This window comes from Anarrhichthys ocellatus, unplaced genomic scaffold (assembly GCF_004355925.1).
Source record: "Anarrhichthys ocellatus isolate YVR2014 unplaced genomic scaffold, GSC_Weel_1.0 scaffold90, whole genome shotgun sequence".
Lineage (NCBI taxonomy): Eukaryota > Metazoa > Chordata > Actinopteri > Perciformes > Anarhichadidae > Anarrhichthys > Anarrhichthys ocellatus.
In genome coordinates this window covers 1,317,412-1,340,037 of record NW_022280120.1, presented here as the reverse complement: position 1 = coordinate 1,340,037, position 22,626 = coordinate 1,317,412, and the positions used below count along the sequence as shown (strand labels likewise).

Here is a 22,626-nt window from a genome sequence, read left to right as displayed (position 1 = left end):
TAACCTGATCATCTACTCCACCCGAATAGCTGCTGCAATGCCGGTGCTATTAATGACTGGAAAAGCAAACAATGGCCAATGTTGAAACAGAAATGTTGCTGAGCAGCACCTGACCTTTGACCTACCGTGCGTATGTAGTTGTGCATGCGCCCACTTTTAAATGCAGTGGAGCTTTACAATGAACAACGGTGTGTTCACTCTCGTCTTCATGTGTAATTAAGTGCTGAAGATAAAGTTTAATATGGGCGTTTGTTAACGACATATGTGATTGTCTGACCACTCACAAACTCTGTTCTTTTGTTTTTGCCTCTTAGCAGTCGGGTTGGTGGAAACAAAATATCATCATCATACCCAAAAGTATTAATATAACTGTCGACTGGCACTGTTGGATTGTTCTTGGTAGTTCTATATATGAATCTGCTGTCTTTATTTCTGTTATTTTGTGTAATGGTACTAGGCGCTTTGTTTATTGTGTTTGTGTGTGAAAAAAGACCTAATAACAAAACAGCCACATGTAGTCAATGGCCAGAACTATGAAACAAAGTAGTAGGGGCTCTCCTTTTCCATTCCATTAGAGGTTTGGGGTCAGTAACCTCCAGGGGTTTTTAAGGAGGACCCAGGGGTTTCCCAGCTAATGCAAAAGAGCTCAAGTTATTCCCTTTAGAAACAAAGTACTTTCTTTTGCCCAACGCAATACGTCCATGCAACGTCGCTGAGCCCGCCCCTTTTTGTACACTTTTCTCTACAACTGTAGCACTTTGGGTTGTGATAAATATACTTTGTAAGTCTGCAGGAGAGACCCGAAGAGATAGGAAGTGCTTTACCAGACAGAAATAAAGGAAATGCTGTATGTGATGCTTCAGTCAGGCCGGTTGCACATGAGCTCAGAAACGTCTAAAACAAAGCAATGTCCTCCTGACTCCTGTACAGGGCTGGACGGTAAACACAAGGACGGCTACTGGCGTTTTGTTTACCCCATCAAAGTCTCTTCAGATTCAGACATCTCAGTGATCACTTTTATCTTCATATCACCAGAAAATGAGTAAGGCGGTTGTGACTTCATTTGAAGCAATCACTTCCTGTTATGTGATATTACATAGCACTGGGTGCAGTGTGCAACTGTCCTGCGCAGCGATTTCTTATGCCAAATATAGTGACGGAATAAATAGTTTCACCACCAATCACTGTGTTCATACACTCACACAGAAACTGCTGTTATGTTTATTTGGTAGGGGCCTTGCATATTCTTAAAACCAAGAGGCTTCATCTGTAGTCCCTGGACAAATGTCACGCTAAAAAAACACAAGATTAAAACTACAAAGTGATTCATCATTTATAAGCATGCAGAGAATATGAATACAAGTAGAAACATCATTCAGGACACCCTTTATATACTGTCAAGTACTTTTAAGACATGCAACACAGAGGCTCATGAAGCAACACATGCAAAGCAAATACATGAGGGATAATTAAGTTGGTAGATACATGGACTAAAGACAAAATTATGCTGCATTGTTTGACAATAAAAAACATATCGATCTTGCACAGCAGAACAACGATAAAATGCAGGTAGATGGGGGACAAGGACAGACAGGTGACAGACCGAGGGAGGTTCAGCGGGTTGAGGACAGTAAGGTGCCGTTACGGTCAAGTGCCGACAGCTTTACGTCTTTGACATTAAGCTATGTAGATCACACAAAAGGAAACTACTTCTCAAAATGATGTTGTAGGCTATTCCCCAAACACACCTCTCCCTAATGGATTTAAGGTGGAACTAACTGACACTGATGCTTTGCTGCAGGCAACCCAGAAAATAGGGCCTATTTAATAGGTTACATAGTAATTTTGTTGTGGGCTTTTTTGTAATATTTTGAAATAATAGTATTTAAATGGTGTAAGTAAATGCAAGTAGAAGTAATACATTTGTCATTTTTTAAATTCTGTCATTTTGGGGTGCCCCTGTGGATGCATACCTATCGAGGTGTAAGAGAGGTAGACTTGTATCATGGTCTCTCCACTTCAGCCCTTAGCCAAACATTGAGTCGCATGTGAGGAAATGTCCACAGACAGCCTAAGTAAGACCAGTTGCCACCTCTCTGTAGGTAAGCCCACTTACGTGACTGAGGTTATGTGGAATGCAGTCGGTCTCCCTCGCCCTCCCACCCTCACAGGCCCCCTCTAGTTTCCTCCAAACAGGAGGCTCCATTCATCACGTGATGAGATACACGGTCTCTGCTTAGATATACAGAACTCAGAGGTTTAAATGAGACGTTTGGATTCTTTTGACATTTTTAAGTGTTACAGATTTGGAGGGCAAGGTTCTGCACTGTCTGGCCAGACCTCAGCTAAAGGGCAAAAGGAGTTGCATAACATAATGGCTTCCCACATTCCATTTCCTAAAAATCTGCTCTCTGAGGCTGGAAAGCAACCTCGGGGTTGTGGCGCCATCTAGTGACAGACTGATGTATTTATTGAAACCATTGTTTACAAAACAGCCCAGGAAAAAGCACAGTGGCAAAGATGAAATGTTTTATACATGCGATACTTTTTTTTTGTCATTCCTCATAATGCTTGTTTTTGTTTTTTTTTTCAGCCCTGAGTCAGTTGAAGCAAGCCCTGCCGTGAATGAAAAAAACTACAACAACCACAGCTGTGGCAGCGCACAGGATCATGGGTATCGGGGACTACCATATGCTGTGAGTTCATACAGTTACATACTCCTCCAATCAATTCTAATCATAGCATGTCTTTATTATACCAAATGTGTTACTCTCTATTACTCAAAGATAGAAACTAATTTCTAATCACTGCAAGATCTGTGTTCTATAATAATGGAGCAGTAAGAGTAAAACTAAGGGTTGCCAGGGCTTCTAGTCTGATTGAAGACATGGATGTCTGTCCTACTGTTAGTCCTCTGTAACGACACGCTACTTCCGTTAACAGCTGTACTGTTTCACATACCTGTTTTTTTTTTTTTTGCCCTCATTTTCATTCGTCTCCATTTTCCGTTTCCCTTTTTTTTGCCTGAACACCCACGTTGTTTGAAGATGCAACAGTCTTCCGTTGTGTGTTGTCAGGATCACAACTATGGCGCGCCCCCTCCCCCCACCCCACCCGCCTCCCCGCTCTCCCAAACCATCATTCCCCGCATGGACCTCAACGGAGTCGTACGCGGCTCCCGCTACCATGACGCCACCGAGGACAACTCGGCCGACAGCGACAGCTCCTCAGAGGAGGACGGGGTCGTGGCCGGCTGGTGTCACTGCAGCCTAACGCCGGACGGCCTGCTCATCAAGTGTGACAACTGCAGGTGAGCGAAGAAGCACCCGCCAAGTCTAGATCCTGGAGCGTATAACGACCACATCGTCTCGCAAATTCATGAGAAAGAACAGAGCAGGTGGAACATTTTGAAAGTCTAGTTATTGTTTTAAGTAAAAATTCTGTATATTTCTGTTTTATATGTATACTCCTGGCATGAGGGCTCTGTTTGAGACTTTCAAATGACATTCACTGCTCTTGATTAGGACCCAGTGTGGTGAGATTCTAGCAGCATCAACATGATCACAATTTAGTTTTTATTAAATACAAAACTTTGTTTTCTTTTTGTAGAATCAAACTCTAAATTCTCTCACTGTTTGTTTCTAAACCTCAAATTTAGGTTTGGTCACTCCTCAAACTTAGACATGGCCCATTTATGTGCTGATGGGTTTTATGGCCTTTTTTGTTTGCAGGGGACTCGACAGGAGGAAAGGAGCAGAAGGCCAACACAGAAAACCAGAAAATGTCTCCGGTACTATGTCTTTTGTCTTTGTTTGGTTCAATCATTTCCCCATAGTAGTCTGTAAAGTGCTATCTGGTGACCATGGTTTGTGGTTGTTTGTAGCTGGAGAGAGCAGTGCCACCGAGAGTGGTGACGAAGAGGTGTCTCCCTCCACCATCTCCTACACCGCCACCCAGCATACGCCCACCAGCATCAAACTCACCGTCAACCGGGTCAAAAGGAGCAAGTCCAAAAAGAGAAAGAAGAGCACAGAGAAGGCCCGCGGAGCACAGAAGGGCAAGAAAGTCAAGGTATGCAAACTGGTGGAAGCAGAGTGAATCAGGATGAGTCTAGCAAACAAATCTATTGACAGATTAAAGGAAATTATAAGCTCAAAGCCCAATACGGAGCTGTTATTTTCTTTGCCACAAGCACGCCCCATTGAGATTACCTCAATGTTGTTACTGATTGCAGTTGCTGCTTTACATGTCCATGTATTGATATGGGTTCATCTTCCTTCTCCCAGGCTTTCAGAGAGGGTTCTAGGAAGTCCATGAGGATGAAGGTGAGGATTGGAGTTAATCCTACGTTTATGTTAAAGGCCCCATATTGTAGAAAGTCAGATCTCCCTGTCTTCTTTTGCTTATAAAGCAGGTCTAGGTGCTATATAGATACCGTGAAAGCATCAAAGGCTCAATCCACGGAGATTCAGAAACTGTTCCTTTAAACGAGCCATCAGGACTTCTGTGATGTCACAGCTATACTGTATGTAGAAACAGTCATTCCCTGCCTATAATGGCACTAAAATAATCAACTAAATAGTGCTAAAACAGAGCGTGAGTGAATACAGGTATATTATGACAGACGGTATGAGAAAAATAGTGGTTTTTGAACATTAAAGCACGTAAACATGTTCAAGTAGAGCCGGAAAATAAGGGTGATGTGTCTCCTTAAAGTTCTACTCAGTGCCATCAGCCCCATGCTTCAACCCGCTCCGTCTTGTCCTCTGTCTAGAACTCAACAACGGAGGCCAGCGTGCTGGATGAGAACACGGCAGAGGGATGGGAGAGCAAGATCCGCCAGTGGACGGACCAGTACGAGGAGGCTCTGGTCAACCAGTACAGCGCCGACGTCCAGACACTCCTCCAGCTTCACCGCGCCGCCAGCACCACTGTTTCAAAGGCAGAGAGCAACACGGCGGTGCCCCTCGCCACCACACAGATCCACGCCTCAGTCGACGCCATGGACACCATCAACCGCACTGAGCTGGCCTGTAACAACACTGTGCTGGGCTCACAGATGCAGGTCAGCCCACGTCCTGAACCAAACTCTGTATTGATTCAGCTTGTATGTCCCAATGTGTGCATGTGCAACAAACCGTACCATTGCAAAAGATGCTATGTAATCATTAAGGCCAAAACAACACATGATATATAGTCAGATTACATCTTGGTTACTGATTTTGCATGTATGCCCTGAGGGCTTGGTCGATACGGCTTTTAATAATACCGCTATTTTTACGCAATGTATATCTCCATATCTTCATACTTTCTCTAAAATAACATAACTGTTTGATTAAACCCTTTGATACGCGTGATCATACCAGCATGATTATTTCAGCAAATTAATCTGAACACTGACCTGATGTGCTGTCATTTTAAACTCGGTGGTCTTTTATAGAGTTTGATAAATTATTCACAAAATTGAAGTTCCATTCTTTCTAAAATAGTTTGTAGACGGTAGTTTTGTGTTTTTTTTAAAGTTGTCATTCATTTTATGTGTTATTTAATATTCATTAATTTTTAATTCATTTATATATTATTAACAGACCTGCTGACTAATTTAATGAATGAATGTGAAATTGCCTCATGGGAAGATCACTTTTAGTTCTTGGTTGCTTTTATTTTGAAGTCGGTTCTTAACGTCTTCCCCTGCTTCCCTCCAGATTCAAAAACACAGGCCCCATACACACATCCATACTCATACGCCAGTCAACCGTGCGTGCGTGCGTGCGTGCGTGCGTGTGTGTGTGTGCGTGTGTGTGTGCGCGTGTGTGTGTGTGTGTGTGGGAGCGAGCGAGCAGCGGGAGCAGCCAAAGGCAGTCTCAAAAATTCTGCGACTATTAATATTTGTCCTTGATTCTCGCGATATGTTCATTTACTACATGTCACGTAGAACAAGCATCAGTACATCGAGTACATTCCATATATTGCCCACCTCTGTGCCCTGCCTGCATGGATAATAACCAGTCACAATTGTGTAATTATGCGTTGGTATGACATGTTTAACATTTTTCTGCATTTGCAAATAACTGGTGTGTGATGTGCCGTTCGCAGCTCCAGTTGGGGCGGGTCACACGAGTGCAGAAACACAGGAAGATCCTACGCGCAGCTAAGAACCTGGAACCAGACACACTCATCATTGAATATCGGGGCAAGGTCATGCTCAAACAGCAGTTTGAAGTCAACGGGCACTTCTTCAAAAAGTAAGACATCACGGTGTTTGTGTCATTGAGTTTCTCCGCGATATGCTTTTAAATGTTTGGCTGCAAAGACGCTCACAGAGATCCCAGTGTTGATACCACCGTTGTCATATTTTTCCCCAGACCCTACCCCTTTGTGCTGTTCTACTCGAAGTTTAATGACGTAGAGATGTGTGTCGATGCAAGGACCTTTGGAAATGATGCCCGCTTCATCAGGAGGTCCTGTACACCCAACGCCGAGGTCAGCCAACAATCTCAATGCCTTTCTGCGTAGCTGTGAGTTCTATCAGGCTGCTATCGTAGAATCTTTTAACTGAGATAACTCGCGCATCTGTTCCCTTCTCCAGGTCCGGCACGTGATTGCTGAGGGCATGATCCACCTGTGTATCTACGCCGTCAGTCATATCACAAAGGACGCTGAGGTCACCATTGGATTTGACTACGAGTTCAATAGCTGGTCAGTACTGCTCCTCAACCCTTATCCGTCTTTCCACCTGCCTGTGACCCAGCCACTAGAAAGCACCCATCCATAAAGAGTAACATGGGTCAAATCCAACTATCTGTACAACATTCAAGTATAAGTGGTAATGGTCTATGTTCTGTCTAGAAATGCATGTTGGCATCAGGAGTGAATCAAGTAGTAGTTTTCTTTTGGTTTACATAAACGGTTGTTGCTGCTTTAGGATGTCTTGTGTTCTGACCTCCAGTTTAATCCTTTCTGTCTCTTAACAACCCCCAGTAATTACAAAGTGGACTGTGCCTGCCATAAGGGCAATCAGAACTGCCCGGTGCAGAAGCACAACCTGAGCCCCAGGGAGAGCTTGCTCAGCGCCCCCTCGCTGCCGCCGCCCTCCGCTCTGGCAGGTGCCGAGACCCGGCGGAGAAAAGCCCGAAGGAGAGAGCTAGAGAGCGGCCTCTCCGGTGACAGCAACCAGACCCTGAACCAGCACCAGGAGGCCAAAGAACTGCAGGGGACCAGTGACACAGAGGTGTGTGTGTGTGTGTCAAGCTTAGGCCACATCCACCCTACTACGTTTCCATTTTAAAACGCATATCTTTTGCTACGTTTACGCCTAGCCTCCACACTATAGCGTTCTACAACCCTTAAAATGGAACCGCTACCGACGCAGTTTTAGTTAAAAAACTCCGGGGTTGCCTTATAGTGTGGTCAGGTGGAAACGTAGACCTTTGAAAATGATGACATGGACACCTGCATTCACTACTTGATTGGGTCTTAGCAGTAACGACGTGTCCTTCCCTGATCCAACACGCCGCCAGAAGACAAGAACAGCAGCTTTGATTATCAATCGACTACCAGGTTAATTCAACATGGAGAACTGATTACAGGCGTTGTTGAGCTTGTTGTCTATACCAGCAGCTGTTGTGCAGTTAAATTCTGCATAACTCTACTACTGAGAAAGATCTTAAGTATCAAGCACAAAACAAATGTGTTAGGGTGGATGAAGGGATCAATCAATACTTTTAAGTTACCTTAAAGTTAAACAAAGATCCTTAGATTTAATTCCATTACATATGAATGTGTCCGCAAACGGGAAAAGTGTTCTAAAACTGGGCTTGAAAATGTTAATATAGCATGTTTTCCTCATGTGCTGCCTGTCTGTGCTATTAGGAGAGACTGCTGGATGAGCTGAATGTGGAGGAGGGAGAGGAAGGAGAGGTGGATGAAAACGGGGTGGCCATCTCCAGTAAAAGGGTACGACATTTTAACTTTTCTCCCAGTACAGCTGCACTAATTTAGCATTTGTGTTCGCTGTGACAATAGATTCCTATTCCAGCACAATACATCAGTACAAGAGAAAATGTTTCCGGTAACTCTCTGTCCGTGTAACTCCTCTCTTGTGTCTGTGCTCTTTCACGTAGACATGCAACAACCTGGAAAGGAGGCGCAAGAGAGTGGGAGGAGCAGAAGTCAAGGAGGAGGGCGTGGAAAGTGAGGACGGGGCGGGAAACCCCGCAGGGAACACTCCTACACCCCACAATGTCGGAGTGGGGGTCAGCACACGACGCTCCAGCTATGTGATGGTCAGTGAGCGAAATCCGCTTGTTCATCCATATCTGTTCATCTTTTTTTCTTTTTTGAATACATTTTTTTGTCGTTCATTCTTTTTCAGGACGCGCCGTCTACTGAAGAAAAGACCTCATTACCCAACCTGCCCGCTTCCATCGCCCCGCCTAAACCCGCACGACCCACCAAGCCTCGGCCCAAAAGTCGGATCTCTCGCTACCGGTCTAGTTCGTCCCAGCGAGCCCGGCGGCAGCGCCAAGCCCTCGCCCAGCAAGCAGCAGCAGCAGCGGCAGCAGCCGCTGCGGCAGCGATGGCAGCAGCCCCGTCATCAGCCGACCAGGGTGCTTGTCTGGATGAGGAGGGATCTCAGGGCCCGTATGGTTCTGAACACGGCCACGGAGAGAGCAGTCTGGGGGGTCATCTCCTAGACGGAGACGGCCATGGTCTAAACTGTATAAATAGAGGCAACCTGCGTTACCCCAAGACCAAGAAGGTTAGAGGACGCTAGACCTTGTAGAAATGAAGTGTAGGATTTACGCTAAGCTTTCTTATTTATGTAGTACATTCCTATCAAATGCAGAGTTAATCATTGATGCGTCTTTGTTCTCAGTACCTGGTGACAGAGTGGTTGAATGACAAGGTCCCTGGAGGGGAGAAGGTCCACCAAGAGGTGCCCGTTGAGCGCCCGCTACGGATAACCACTGACCCCACGGTGCTGGCCACTACCCTCAACATGCTGCCAGGCCTCTCCCACTCGTCGCTCATCTGCACCGCGCCCAGACACTATGTCCGCTTCGGCTCCCCCTTCAACCCCGAGAGACGGCGGCCCCGCCCGCTCCAAATGGACGGCACTTACGGCTGCTACAAGAAGGTGAGACATGCCGCAAGGTGTTGTCGAGAGATGGAGGACACGGCTCTACAAACATTCAATGAATAATGTCATCCATGGTGATAAACATTGAGTGCTAGTGTTAGAAGCTTGTCTGCAGGTCCTTTAACAATTTACCAAAAGTTGGAAGCCTGAGCAGGATAGTTTGCGAGTTTTCAAGTGGCATTGTATGAGGTACTTCTTCATAGTCAGTGTATTACCTACAGGAGATGGAGTTTGGAGAAACAAACGGGAGTAGCAGCATGGGAGCAAATCAATGTACGGCTCTGGACGAGGGCAGCAGCAAAACTTATTTTTGATACCTAAAAAGATCTATATCAGTTTAAATGTACGCTATATTTAGAATATCTTTAGACAATCCCTTCAGACAGAGAACTGAAGCTGTTCGATCCATCAATGCTCTCTTCAAAGCCACTAGACCCATTTTACCTCTTAGAACACAGGAGTAGCTGGTTTGTTGCTGCCTCGATTGGTTTGTAAGTTTGTGATATTGTGTGACTTTGGTGAATACGGGCTAACCATTTAAACACCAGAGTCACATAATAACACAAAAAAGCTTCCTGACAAGGAAGTGCTAAATCCCCAACTCCTGTGTTCTGGAAGGTCAAATTGCCGTTTTTGTCAATGGAGTCTGATGGCTTTGGCGAGAGCCTAGATAACATTTTAAATACAATATTCTTAATATAGATTTTTAGGTGTCTAAAAGACAGCAGTACATTGATTTGCTCTTGTGCTGCTACTGAAACTGTCTGTTTCTTTAATCTCATCTACTCTAGGTAATACGCTCTTTATGGAGAAGAACCTCATATAACCCCACTTCAAAACACCCAAACTATCCCTTTAAACTGTCTGAAAATATGTCTCTTGAATCCCATTTTTAACTCCTAAGGTCTTGCACCGTATGCTGTTGTTTTGGTGAAAAATGACCAGTAATGTAAAGTTCTTGTTTTTACCATCATTATACCCTAAATTGGTCATAAAATGTATTCTACCTAAAAATGTTAATACTTGTGACTCCCAATCACCTTGTAATATGTTAAGTTATATCCAAACCATTCTTCTATTATACAACTAGACTTTTCTGAGAAATTGGGTTAAGTTTAAGGAAGATGTTTTTAAATGTCTTTTAAACAAACACTTTAGTTTTTTTAACCCGACATTACTGTTATTTCGATGCAGAGATGGATAAAGCAGGTGGAGGATGAGAGCTGTTCAGCCAGTGTGGAGGATGGCACAGAGTCCACCTCCTCCCAGCAAAGTACCAGTAGCAGGTCCACCCCCAACCCCCTGTCCAGCGGTACGTACATCCCCACCTCCATCTGGATGACGCATTTATTCTGAAAGCACCAAAGCTGGAGGAAGAATGAACGTTAGATCAGAACTAAGCAACTGGGTGGTATTATTACTAAAAGTACAACTAAGTGAAGGGTGCAGTCCAGATTGGAAGCATGTCTCTCGTCTTGTTTCGATACCTTCTTGATACTAGAAGTGTACTCTCTCCTGTTTGGTCCAACTCGCTTGTGTTATTTCACGTTTGTAAAATCCCAGATGTCAACGCACCGTTTAAGAAGCGCCGCTCTAAGTACGCGGCGGAGACGACGCCCGCACCCTCGGACCACCTGCTTCGCCCGCTGTCGCCCATCACGCCACCGCTCCCGGGGGACTCCCTCCACCCACCGCTCCACAACCCCTGCGGCTCCCTGCTGCCCAACGGCCTGGTCTACTCGCCCATGCCCTCGCTGCCCGCCAGCCGCTGCAACACGCCGCTGCAATTCGAGGTGAGGGCACAGCCACAGAGACGCACCTAGATACATTGAGACAGTTGTCAGTCAGAGCTCACGTGGTGCATGTGTATTCACCAATGGTGCCTCCAATAACATCCAATTTGGTTACTCCCACATGAACACAATTTGTGAACATCGATCTCAGGCAGCTGGCCTAACTTGTTGAAGTAGTGGTTTTATGAAAGCTCTTCTAAATGAACGCCTCTTGCTCAGTGTAGTCTGGTCCCTGTTGTCAGGTCAGTCAGTCAGTCTGGTTTGGGTTGTTGTTGCTGAACACCCATGACCTCGACACATGAGCCTTTTTTATGTAATGAATAGGCAGAGTAGTGGCTGCAAGGCTTTGTGGCAGCCAATAGGCAGCCAATAAAGAGTTTATTTCTATAGAAAGTGTATCTCAGCGTCTGTGTCCACATAGCAGCACTCCAAGCTCTCTTTCCGATGCTTCTATGACAACAATATCTTAACACATCACCACCATTGTACAATAGGCTAGCATGGTTACTTGTCTGTTTGGGCTGCTATGTATTTGTTTTACATAGTGTTCTCACCATGAGCACCAACTGGAGGTTGTCTGCTTCATACCGTGTCTCCGCTCAGTCTGACAGCCGAAACGTTCGAGCAAGGCGACAGACAGCGTACGGTTCTAAAATCACAACACTCAGAGTCCGCCCTGCTGATCTGCTCCTAAAGGGGCTTTTCCTTCTTTGTTGTGATAGTGTCGGTCCAAAATATAAAGCTCAGGAGAGACAGACACAGCCAAAACAAGCTTCTCCTCTAGTCACCAGCGCTTTTCTGAAAAGAGATTTTCAACTTTAAGTGCTCAGAGTGCACAGTAAAAAGACGCTGGGTGCAGCATACGCTCTCTCCTCACTTAGAAGAAAAAAGATCATTTAACATCCCCTGTAACTACTCAACATCACATCAGAGAACATTGTTAATCATTGAAGATAAACTGTTTGTGTGCAAATTAACGTTTTGACGCTTGACGTAATTTAATCTTTGTTCTGGATTAAACACAGTGGTGAGAGCAGCTGGACTAGCAGTGAAAGTGAATGTCAATTTGCTGTTAATCTGCCCGGCAGACTGTTCAAATGGTAATGAGTCACCATGTGTGTCTGACAATATGACGTTTCTAAGAGCTTTTTCTGTCTGCTCTCTAGAACATATCGTCACCTGAGGCGTCTCCTGTTCACCGACCACAGTCCATCTCTCCCGAGGTACGTTCCTGTCTCTCTGACACTACCTCCCAGTTGCAGATACAAACAGTTATATGCTATTAACTACTCTATGTTGTCTCATTCACTTTGTACTATCTGTCTCTGTTCTTTCTCCAGCTGTGTCTTCAGACAGACTTTGACATCCCTCGTCCTCAGTTCCCCGATCTGTCCCTCCCCTCCAGCTTGGAGAGCTCGGTGGCGATGACCTTGGATGACTTTTCCCTCCCTGGAGGCCCTTCAGGCCACGACTCCCAGGGTCCATCATCTGTAGGGACATGCTCCCTGAACCCAGCGTCCTGTCCTTCCTCAGACCTCACCTCCCAAAACAGGGAGCAGGCCTTCAGGACAGAGTTCAACCTCATATACACCTGTTCGCCCCTCAACGCAAACCTGGGCAACCCCGTGGCCTCCGACCGCCACCTCTCCCAGTCTGAAGGTGGCTTTTCCCCAGCGGAGTCCTTCCACAGCTCCATAAGCGGCCAGGGGCCGCTGGGAGACGCGGGCCCCGGCTCCACGTCGCCCTACGGCGAGCCTCACTATGGAGGAGGCTACCCGGATAGTGGCACGCCTCCTCACACCAGCAACCCACCGCAAAAGAAGAAGGCAAGTTGTTCACATCTTAATGATGAGGATAATGTGAAATTCATTTTTTTAAATCAGCGTTTTATTTGTTCTTCTCCAGCACGAATGACTTTGAGTGTGATATGTGCCAAGTGAAAAGCCAAACCTCATGATGTGCTTTTTCCCCTTGCTCTGTGTTTGCTCCTTTGCTTTGTCGTAAATATTTCAATTGGTCCCTTTTGTGTCAGGTGGTCAAATCCAAAAGCAACAGGCATTTAAAAAACAAACATATTTAACCGTTTTATGTTTCTATCTGAAATGATTTAGACTCTGTAGCTTTGACCCTTCCTCCCCCTTCCCCCCTTGCTGCTCCTTGACACTTTTTGCCAAGTCTCTCTTCCACTTTTCTTCCAAGGCAGAGGGCCAACCAGCATACCATTAGTCTGCTGACAGGGAAGCCAGATTACCAGGCTATAGCTGTAAGAAGTGAATACAAGCCAGTACAAAATATGGTGAATATTCTCCCTACAACTACATCTTTAGAAGTGTGCATGTAAATATTGTTTCTTTGCATCTGCATACAACACCCACCCCATGCTCCGACAGCTCCGCCCCCCTCCACCCGACCTGCATTGAATTACGACTCTTTAGTTTTGAGCAGCAGTGTTAAGTTATTCTGCCATTTCAGTCAAATCCATTGAAGCGTGTAAAGGTTCATCCATCACCTTGGACACGGGAGGCCGATGGTTCATGAGTTGTGTTGACGGTGTGGAGGTGAAGCACACGCCTCTTTGCTCCATCTCATCCATCCACCTCTACTACAAGCCAGGCTACGAGACATACATCACCACAAGGGCTCAGGGGAAATTACTGTTTTCCCAGTAACATGAGTCAGCAGTTACCCGGCCAATGTAACGTTAAACTGAGCCAACGCCTTAATGCAGCTAGTCGCATCATAGTCCTGTAGATCAGAAGTCATCACATGTCAGATGTGAGGCGAGTTATTCTGAGAGGAGCAACAAAACATGAAATAAAGTACGGCTCTTCCATAGATGCCCCCGCGATATTTCTCCTTACAAGGTGTATGGTCTTAAAGACTCTACCTTGCTAAAAAAAATACATTGGCAGGGTTCACCGGTAATGTTTTCTTTTTTTTTTTTTTTTACTTACCCGGTCAGCAAGGGGGTCAGAAATCTACCTGCCTAAACTTCATTTGAACTTCCGCCTTTACAAATGGTTCCATTTTATCAAATAACAAGTTTATGTTTGGACTTTTTTTCGGTAAATGAATCCTCTAACCTGTCAAGCTAAATAATTGAAGCGAGTGCCCGGTCGGGACTGAGCATGGAGACTATTAACAGAGATGAGAAGGAAGAGAGATGGCTCACTCCTTAGCTTCCTCCCTCATCAGCTCCGGAAATAAACAACGTTTAACTCTTTGAGTCGCTACGTTCACTACGAGCTCATATTGTTGAGCGCTGATTAGTAATTCAGATTAATTTTCAAACGGACGGATATACATTCTTCAACTTTACTTCTGTGTACAGAATCACACGCTGTGACAATCAGCCCGAAGTGACTCATGATTCGAGTTCAGCCAGAATCGACCCGTCTCTTTATCTTTTATTTTAGTTGTATCTTTCCAATTTTTCATTTTAGTTTTGCTTCAGTTTGAGGTTTAGTTTTTATATTCGTAGTTTTACAGTAGTAGTAGTTTGTTTTTGTTAGTGCCGGGTATATCGTCTCAGGAGTGTGTGGCTGCAGTAAACATACAATCAATCAAACTTTATTTCAGACTCAGGGTCCATATAAGACAAATGCATAAAGTACAATACAAAATACATGGTGGAGTATGTAGGAAGGGCCTTAATGTTTAAATCTGTGCGGACTCCTTCACTAGCACACATGAATCCTGTTCTTGTTATTTAATTCTACAAGACTAGACCACATGTGGAAAACAAGGGAACGTCAAGTCCGCTCACTTACTTTGGTTCAATGAGTTGACCGAAAGTCACGTTGTCTCCTTTTTCCAGTTGTGATATATTGGAGTAAAAAAATTAAAACTAAGTTTGTTTTTATTTATTTGATCAGGCAATTTCATTTGTCTAGTTTTTGTTTAGTTCCAGTTTAGGATAATTCTTTTTTTTTTAGCTTACATTGATAACCCTGCTGGACACCGTAGCAGTCAGACAGTTACAAACATAAAACTCACGTTGTTCTTCAGCATAGATTTCCTTTTAAACCATGTTTGATGGTATGCAACAGGCTAACAATGGGAGACCCTTTTCATAAAGCTGTAGAATTGGTTTGACCTGATGTGTAAGGAGGCTGGCTCTTAAACACATACTGTGTTTATAACTGGGGCATGTGAAAGGTGACTTAAAAACCACTGGGAAGTCTAGCAGGACAGTCAAAGTAATGTCTCCACTGAAGACATCTTCCATATTTAGTCCTTGGTGGTTGTTTCAGATAGTTGTTCTGACACTAGTATCAGAAATACGTGAGTCTATGCACCGATCTGATATCATATTGTCACATCATTTATCAGCTAATTTACACTACACAGGAAACACAACAGGTGTCACTTGCTACCTGATCCATACTGAGCATGTGCAACTCTCACCAGAGATGAGAAAGAAGCGAGAGGGCTCACTCCTTCGCTATATCCATCATTGGCTCCTCGATCGCTGCTTCTGGGATCAATGATGGATGGCTTCTTCCTCATCCTTGTTCAGAGGAGCACATGCTCAGTACCAATCGAACATGTGCTGGAAGAGTGTGTGACATTAGCCATGTCAGCAACATAGCAATATTTAGCAATGAAAAATCTAGATATAAAAAAGAAAGACATTCATTCTCTGATTTTTTGCAAAGAGTTGAACCTGAGCCAGGCTATACAACTACTGTATGTGAGCAATCATATCCGTACAGGGTTGGTGGTATACAGCTGTTACAAAAACAATATATATCCATATATATATATATATTTATTTTTTGTTATTAACGCCGTTATCGGCCGATACGCAGGTTCATGTCTGGGAACCCAGAAGAATAAAATCACCTGCCTTCTGTAGTCTCCCCTATACGTTGTGTTCTGCTACTACAGAGCTTCAGGCGAGGTCCATCCATGTCAGTATCTGACTGTGTGGTCATCATTCCGCCCCCTGCCTCTTTCATATACCCCCCCTCCCCCCTTCTCTGTTCCCACAAGCCTTCTCTCTGTCATGACGACATTAAGCTGGGATGAGTGCTCTCATTCTCATTGTCAATACTGGAGGGGTGTGTGTGGACGTTGATGTTTGTGTAGCTGTTGTTTCAGCGTGGTTGCATCATGGCGTGGTGCGTTCAAAGTTGCCTGCTCTGTCGTCAAATGTTACTAACAGTGCATCCAGAACACACGACGTGATCCGCAGCACAGGCCTCTCTCATGACTACGAGTGTGTTAGTGGAATGGAGATGCACACGGTGTCATTTTCATGTCAACAGTGATTTCCATGGTGATTACGGTGTGTGTGTGTGTGTGTGTGTGTGTGTGTGTGTTTTCTTTTTGTCGTGTTGAATAGTTGTTTCCAGGTGAGTCCTCTCCGGTGTGGTGCATGCCCTCTGCCCATCACTCAGTGCAGTTTTGGTGAATGGTGTGACTCCGTCAGCGGCCCCGGCATCAGAGTGAATGGCGTGATGCGTGTTTGTGTGTCAGTCCTCCAGCAGCGGGCGTTTAATGGCGCCTCTCCTCCCTCTGCTGCCTCAGGTGTCTTTGCTGGAGTACCGCAAAAGGAAGCAGGGGGGTGGCCGCGACTCGGAGCCGGTCTGCGGAGGCTCGTCACTGGGCAGCACCCCCACCCGGCCCTGCTCCCACTACAGCCAGGACTCCCACCACCCCCACTGCCATCAGCAGATGCAGCCGACAGCCTCCCCGCACAGCTCCTTCTCCTCCTCGGCCCACGCCTCCTCCATCCCGCAGATAGAGAAGGTCAGTCCTCCAGACCACCAGGGCTCGTCCCTGCAGCCCAGACACCAGGACAGCAACAACCAGTGGTGAGAAGCCCTGAACAATGACCTCTTAGTACCTGGAAGTTCTTAACCCTTTGAATCCAGATCAGTTTTGGGGTGTTTTTCTCCTCTGTGACCTTTATTTTCACTGCAATATAAAGATCCTGCTCCTCTATGGAAACGGCACATGGCTAGATGTAGAGACAACTCAGACACGTCTGTGGTGCTGTACAACACAGTTACAATGACAGAAATCATTTAAAAAAAAAAAAGGAGTTGAAAATCTTTGATCATTTATTTTATAAAAATTGGAAAACACTGGAATCTATATATCCAACATTTTTCCACGTGCCCACAAGTGTTACCAATGTTTAAAATATATTTAACTCTTTACATTTTTACAACCTCTCCTGTCCTCTCCAGCCTGCAGTTCAGCCAAATCAATGCTGGCTTCCTCAGGAACGTGCAATTTCTTGTTTTTTACAGCAACTTTTTAGAGTAACCGCTTTATTTGATGGTTTAAATGAAACATTTAGGATCTAATGTTTTTGATGAAATATAACAACTTTAAGCTTTGTTTTGGCTGTTTTTTCTGAGGGAAGCGTTCGTCACACACGTTGTGTTCGAGGACTGCCGGAAAGATGAAAATCTGATGATAATACAGTTTTTACAGATTGTAAACAGTGTAGCCTGGGGATTGTTTAAAGAAAACATGCCGGAGGTTTTGGGATTCAGAGGGTTATGTCTGGATTTGGTCGTGATCAGAGTTTGCAGATAACCTTTAGGTTTGTGTTTTTTCCAAGGATGGTCCCCACTACTGTTGAACGCCTAAGGGAAGGTCAGGGGGTTCTGGAGCGAGTGCTAAGAAGTATCAAGATGGAGCGCGTTTACAAGAGGAGTGACGGCTCTACAGAGAAGGAATCTGGTATGACCACGTTTGACACCTCAGGTATCCCTGCAGAGAAATGGGGTTGGCAAAAAAAGAAAAATAATATTCTTTAGGATAATTATCGATGGAAATGAACCCACAGCTATTGATGTTGTGATTTAACCTCCCTAATGATGACATGTGTTCTCAGATGCAGATCGGTATGAGGTGCAGGCGGCGTCCATGGCTTCTCCCATGAAGAGTCCACACGGATACAGTCCCTCTGTGTACTCACACCAGGTAGCCTGTACAGACCAGTTCTATCAGTATTTCACTGATATTAGTATTCAAGCTGCCTGATGACCCTTGGCCTTATTGAGTGTCCATTTCTGTTATTTGCATTCAAGACACTTGATTCAGACTTCTTGCTAATGACTTCTTGCTTCTTGCTCTCTGTTTCAGTTGGTTTTAATGATCATATCTTCAATGCATTTTGGCAGCATTTTCCTTTGGATTTGTTGTCACCCACAGACTGAAAAGTGAAACCAATGAGGAAGTGTCTTTAAAGCTGCATTCTCTCTCCTGTCAATCAGGGAGCGACTCCTCTGGTTGTATAGAAGTCTATGAGAAAATGACTCTACTTCTCTCTTGATTTATTACCTCAGTAAACATGAGTTTATGGTCTCAATCTCTAGTTTCAAGTCTTCTTCAATACAGCATGATGTTCATTTAGTAAATGATGGTCCATTTAGGGTCTACTGTGATTGTCAGGTTACTACCACGACGTTGTCTGGGAGTCGTCCGTGTTTTTGGTTTAGAACTTTATTTTCTGACTTATAACATTTACTTAAACTCAAGTGCTAATTATTAGTTGGAAAGTCATTAATATTTTCAACTTGCAGGTAGATAACACAGAAGTCTGTCCTTAAAGGTTTATAAACGTTAAATGTTTTTGGTCTTACACCAACAAACACCGTTTCAGTTTGTACATAAACTCATTGTTAGTAACTACCTGCAGTTTACATGTGGCCATTTATGAGCTATGGGAGGCTTGGACCCTAAAGACTGAGTGTGTGTCCTCTGTGTGTGTGTTCAGTCATCAGAGAGCCACCGGCAGACTGACAGCCCGTCGTTCCTCCAGCAGACCTCCAACTCTCCATTCCGGGGTTCCTACAGTCCCTCATCAGGCCAGAGCTTCTACCCACGCCACGTGTCCCAGGACCACCCTCCATCCTCCTACCCCAGTCGCACCCCCACCCCTACCTCCTCCACCTCCTCCTCAGACTCCCGGCCGCCAGCGGGCTCTCTACACCAGCAGAGTGGCAGCAGTAGCGTGGACGGAGGCCACGGCTACGGCAGCAGCCACTTAAAAGCGAGTCTTTTGAACAGCAGTGGCTTGGTGGGGGCTCACAGCCCGGGACCTAGGCCCCACGGGCAGACTAAGACAGACTCGGGCACCCAGGCCTGCAGAGGGAGTCAGCAGCAGGCGTCTCGCAGCCTGAAGTCGGGCAGCCCGGGCCAGGCAGCGCTGCAGGCTGGTTCCAGGCTGCTGCCGGCCAGCGGACTGACACACTACCCACAGAGAGGGACGAGCCTCAGTCAGTTCCAGCACTCCCCCCTCCAGGGACCCGGAGTAAGGACACAGTCAGGAAGCTTTTAGGACCTTGTTCAAGTGTGTGTGTGTGTGTGTGTGTGTGTATGTGTGAGTGTGTGCTCGTGAGTGTGTATGAAGCTGCGTACCTCCTCAACCCCTAAAGCTGCGGTGACATGGGGCTCAGGGAGTTTGGGGAGGGGAAATGTACAGACCTAAGAGGAGCAAGGACTTCTTTACGGATTTCTCCTTTTCTTATTTTCTGTCTTTTCTTTCTTTATTTTCAGAAAAAAGAAAACAAATGACCAGATTCTGCACAAAGCTAATCATTGACTTTGGACATCATTACAGAATGAGTGGAAAAAGTGATTTGGAAAACGCGTTCTGGAAAAACAACAAAAAAACAAACAAGAACTCACGTGTAACTTGAAATTGTCCCCAGTGTTTCCTCATGTGCCGGACTGTGCAAACAGGCTCTATAATGTCAGAAAGTAAAAACTTCCACACAAATGTCTGTACAAAGTTATAAAAAAAAGCCGTACCTGTCGCCATGGTACCCAGGTTGGATAAATGCTGAGACGCATATGTAACTGAAAGCAAGAGTTGTTTTATTTTTTATTTTATTATTTTGTGTCAACGTTACGTTTTTTTGATTTGGCGAGTGGCCGAGTCTGTGCTGCAGTAAATAAGTGTTTGATTTGGAAAGAGGGGAAACGATTCAAGCGACATGTTAATCATCCGTTCTAAAGATGCATTAGAGAGGGAGGACGGGGTCTCCCTGAACATCATTCCATATTCTCAACAAACATGAAAACAAACTCTTTTCTCTCTCGCTCTCTCTGTCTCTGTCTGTCTCTCTCTCTCGGTTCTCTGTTGTTCCGTTTAGTTTTGGTTCTCTCATCCCCACTGGACTGTTTGATTTCACATTAGGACTACTTGGCTGTAGACCTCTGATATTGTACTTGAGACATACAGGTCTTATGATTCATGGTGCTGCATTCTTGTTTTTGTTTTGTTTTTTCAATAAATTTGAAATCCAGTTAAGTTCCCCACATATGGCTGCATTCATCTTGTCATTACATCAGTTTTATTTTTCTTAAGATTCATATGAATCATATATTATAGTGACAGGATGCAGGAACAAATTAGAGAAGAGTGATCCGACTTTATTTCTGAGCTAAAGATGTTGGGTTTGACTGTTTTTACCCTGCAGTTTCTTTAGAAATGTACAGTGGGTACGGAAAGTATTCAGACCCCTTTAAATTGTTCACTTTGTTTCATTGCAGCCATTTGCTAAAATCAAAAAAGTTCATTTTATTTCTCATTAATGTACACTCGGCACCCCATCTTGACAGAAAAAAACAGAAATGTAGAAATTTTTGCAAATTTATTAAAAAAGAAAAACTGAAATATCACATGGTCATAAGTATTCAGACCCTTTGCTGTGACACTCATATTTAACTCACATGCTGTCCATTTCTTCTGATCCTCCTTGAGATGTTCTACTCCTTCATTGGAGTCCAGCTGTGTTTAATTAAACTGATTGGACTTGATTAGGAAAGGCGCACACCTGTCTATATAAGACCTTACAGCTCACAGTGCATGTCGGAGCAAATGAGAATCATGAGGTCGAAGGAACTGCCCAAGGAGCTCAGAGACAGAATTGTGGCAAGGCACAGATCTGGCCAAGGTTACAAAAGAATTTCTGCAGCACTCAAGGTTCCTAAGAGCACAGTGGCCTCCATAATCCTTAAATGGAAGAAGTTTGGGACAACCAGAACTCTTCCTAGACCTGGCCGTCCAGCCAAACTGAGCAATCGTGGAAGAAGAGCCTTGGTGAGAGAGGTAAAGAAGAACCCAAAGATCACTGTGGCTGAGCTCCAGAGATGCAGTCGGGAGATGGGAGAAAGTTCCACAAAGTCAACTATCACTGCAGCCCTCCACCAGTCGGGGCTTTATGGCAGAGTGGCCCGACGGAAGCCTCTCCTCAGTGCAAGACATATGAAAGCCCGCATAGAGTTTGCCAAAAAACACATGAAGGACTCCCAGACTATGAGAAATAAGATTCTCTGGTCTGATGAGACGAAGATTGAACTTTTTGGCGTTAATTCTAAGCGGTGTATGTGGAGAAAACCAGGCACTGCTCATCACCTGCCCAATACAATCCCAACAGTGAAACATGGTGGTGGCAGCATCATGCAATGGGGGTGTTTTTCAGCTGCAGGGACAGGACGACTGGTTGCAATTGAAGGAAAGATGAATGCGGCCAAGTACAGAGAGATCCTGGAAGAAAACCTCTTCCAGAGTGCTCTGGACCTCAGACTGGGCCGAAGGTTCACCTTCCAACAAGACAATGACCCTAAGCACACAGCTAAAATAACAAAGGAGTGGCTTCGGAACAACTCTGTGACCATTCTTGACTGGCCCAGCCAGAGCCCTGACCTAAACCCAATTGAGCATCTCTGGAGAGACCTGAAAATGGCTGTCCACCAACGTTCACCATCCAACCTGACGGAACTGGAGAGGATCTGCAAGGAAGAATGGCAGAGGATCCCCAAATCCAGGTGTGAAAAACTTGTTGCATCATTCCCAAGAAGACTCATGGCTGTACTAGCTCAAAAGGGTGCTTCTACTCAATACTGAGCAAAGGGTCTGAATACTTATGACCATGTGATATTCAGTTTTTCTTTTTTAATAAATTTGCAAAAATTTCTACATTTGTTTTTTTCTGTCAAGATGGGGTGCTGGGGTAATGAGAAATAAAATGAACTTTTTTGATTTTAGCAAATGGCTGCAATGAAACAGAGTGAAAAATTTAAAGGGGTCTGAATACTTTCCGTACCCACTGTATATATATGTATATATATGTATATATATATATGTACGGTATAAAACATGCAATAAAAAATATTTTGAGAAAGTGTAAGGTGCCGCAATCATGAGGTTTTTAAGCATGCAGCCATAACTGTGTACCAAAAATGTAATGCAGTTTTGCCTATGCAGAGTGAGATTAGCCATGGACAGACACAGAGGTGCACGCTCACTCACAGACACACACATACGCGATCGCATGATCCTCCCGCTGGAGATAACTACACACAGAGACAACACATGCTTACAAATGCAAAAATGAACCAGATGTGGGACTCTTGTTTTGAGAGGTCCAACTGCAGGAAGCAGGAGACTTGCTGCACTTTCTGACCCTTAGTTGTCCATCGCTTGTTTCTAGGCAGATTACATACTTTTACAGGACCTCAGGAAGCAGAGATGTGGAAAAAAGCACAACAGCTATTGAGGCTGAAATGTGTAATTAAAACAAAATAATACATGGTTATTATGTCCACTGTATGCCAGAGGGAGTATAAGGGATTTACGGTTGTTGGAATTATTTCTAGCTCTGCTATTGAGGAATGTCGACCAGGTCAGTTGGTCCTGCGTCCTTCATTTCATCACTTATT

General features: G+C 44.7%; 1 protein-coding gene across 6 annotated transcripts; it reads left to right on the top strand.

Annotated features, from left to right (window-relative positions):
• The first annotated feature begins 9 nt into the window (after window positions 1-9).
• setd5 (SET domain containing 5) lies at window positions 10-20,220 on the top strand. 6 transcript variants are annotated; one of them, XM_031875385.1, is made up of 24 exons: window positions 10-2,696; window positions 3,048-3,310; window positions 3,732-3,790; window positions 3,884-4,071; window positions 4,287-4,325; window positions 4,775-5,065; window positions 6,097-6,245; window positions 6,366-6,483; window positions 6,590-6,699; window positions 6,982-7,231; window positions 7,873-7,956; window positions 8,124-8,285; window positions 8,375-8,761; window positions 8,879-9,139; window positions 10,337-10,454; window positions 10,706-10,935; window positions 12,102-12,158; window positions 12,276-12,761; window positions 13,139-13,231; window positions 16,468-16,754; window positions 17,513-17,658; window positions 17,789-17,877; window positions 18,674-19,210; window positions 19,456-20,220. In XM_031875385.1, exons 1-24 carry the CDS (start codon window positions 2,463-2,465, stop codon window positions 19,471-19,473), a joined length of 4,656 nt encoding a protein of 1,551 aa, XP_031731245.1. In that variant the 5' UTR covers window positions 10-2,462; the 3' UTR covers window positions 19,474-20,220. The 6 variants fall into 6 exon arrangements, with proteins under 6 accessions (XP_031731245.1, XP_031731247.1, XP_031731246.1 ...); XM_031875387.1 differs by having other exon boundaries at window positions 3,078-3,310; window positions 18,674-20,220; XM_031875386.1 differs by having other exon boundaries at window positions 17,513-17,634; window positions 18,674-20,220.
• Window positions 20,221-22,626: the final 2,406 nt, after the last annotated feature.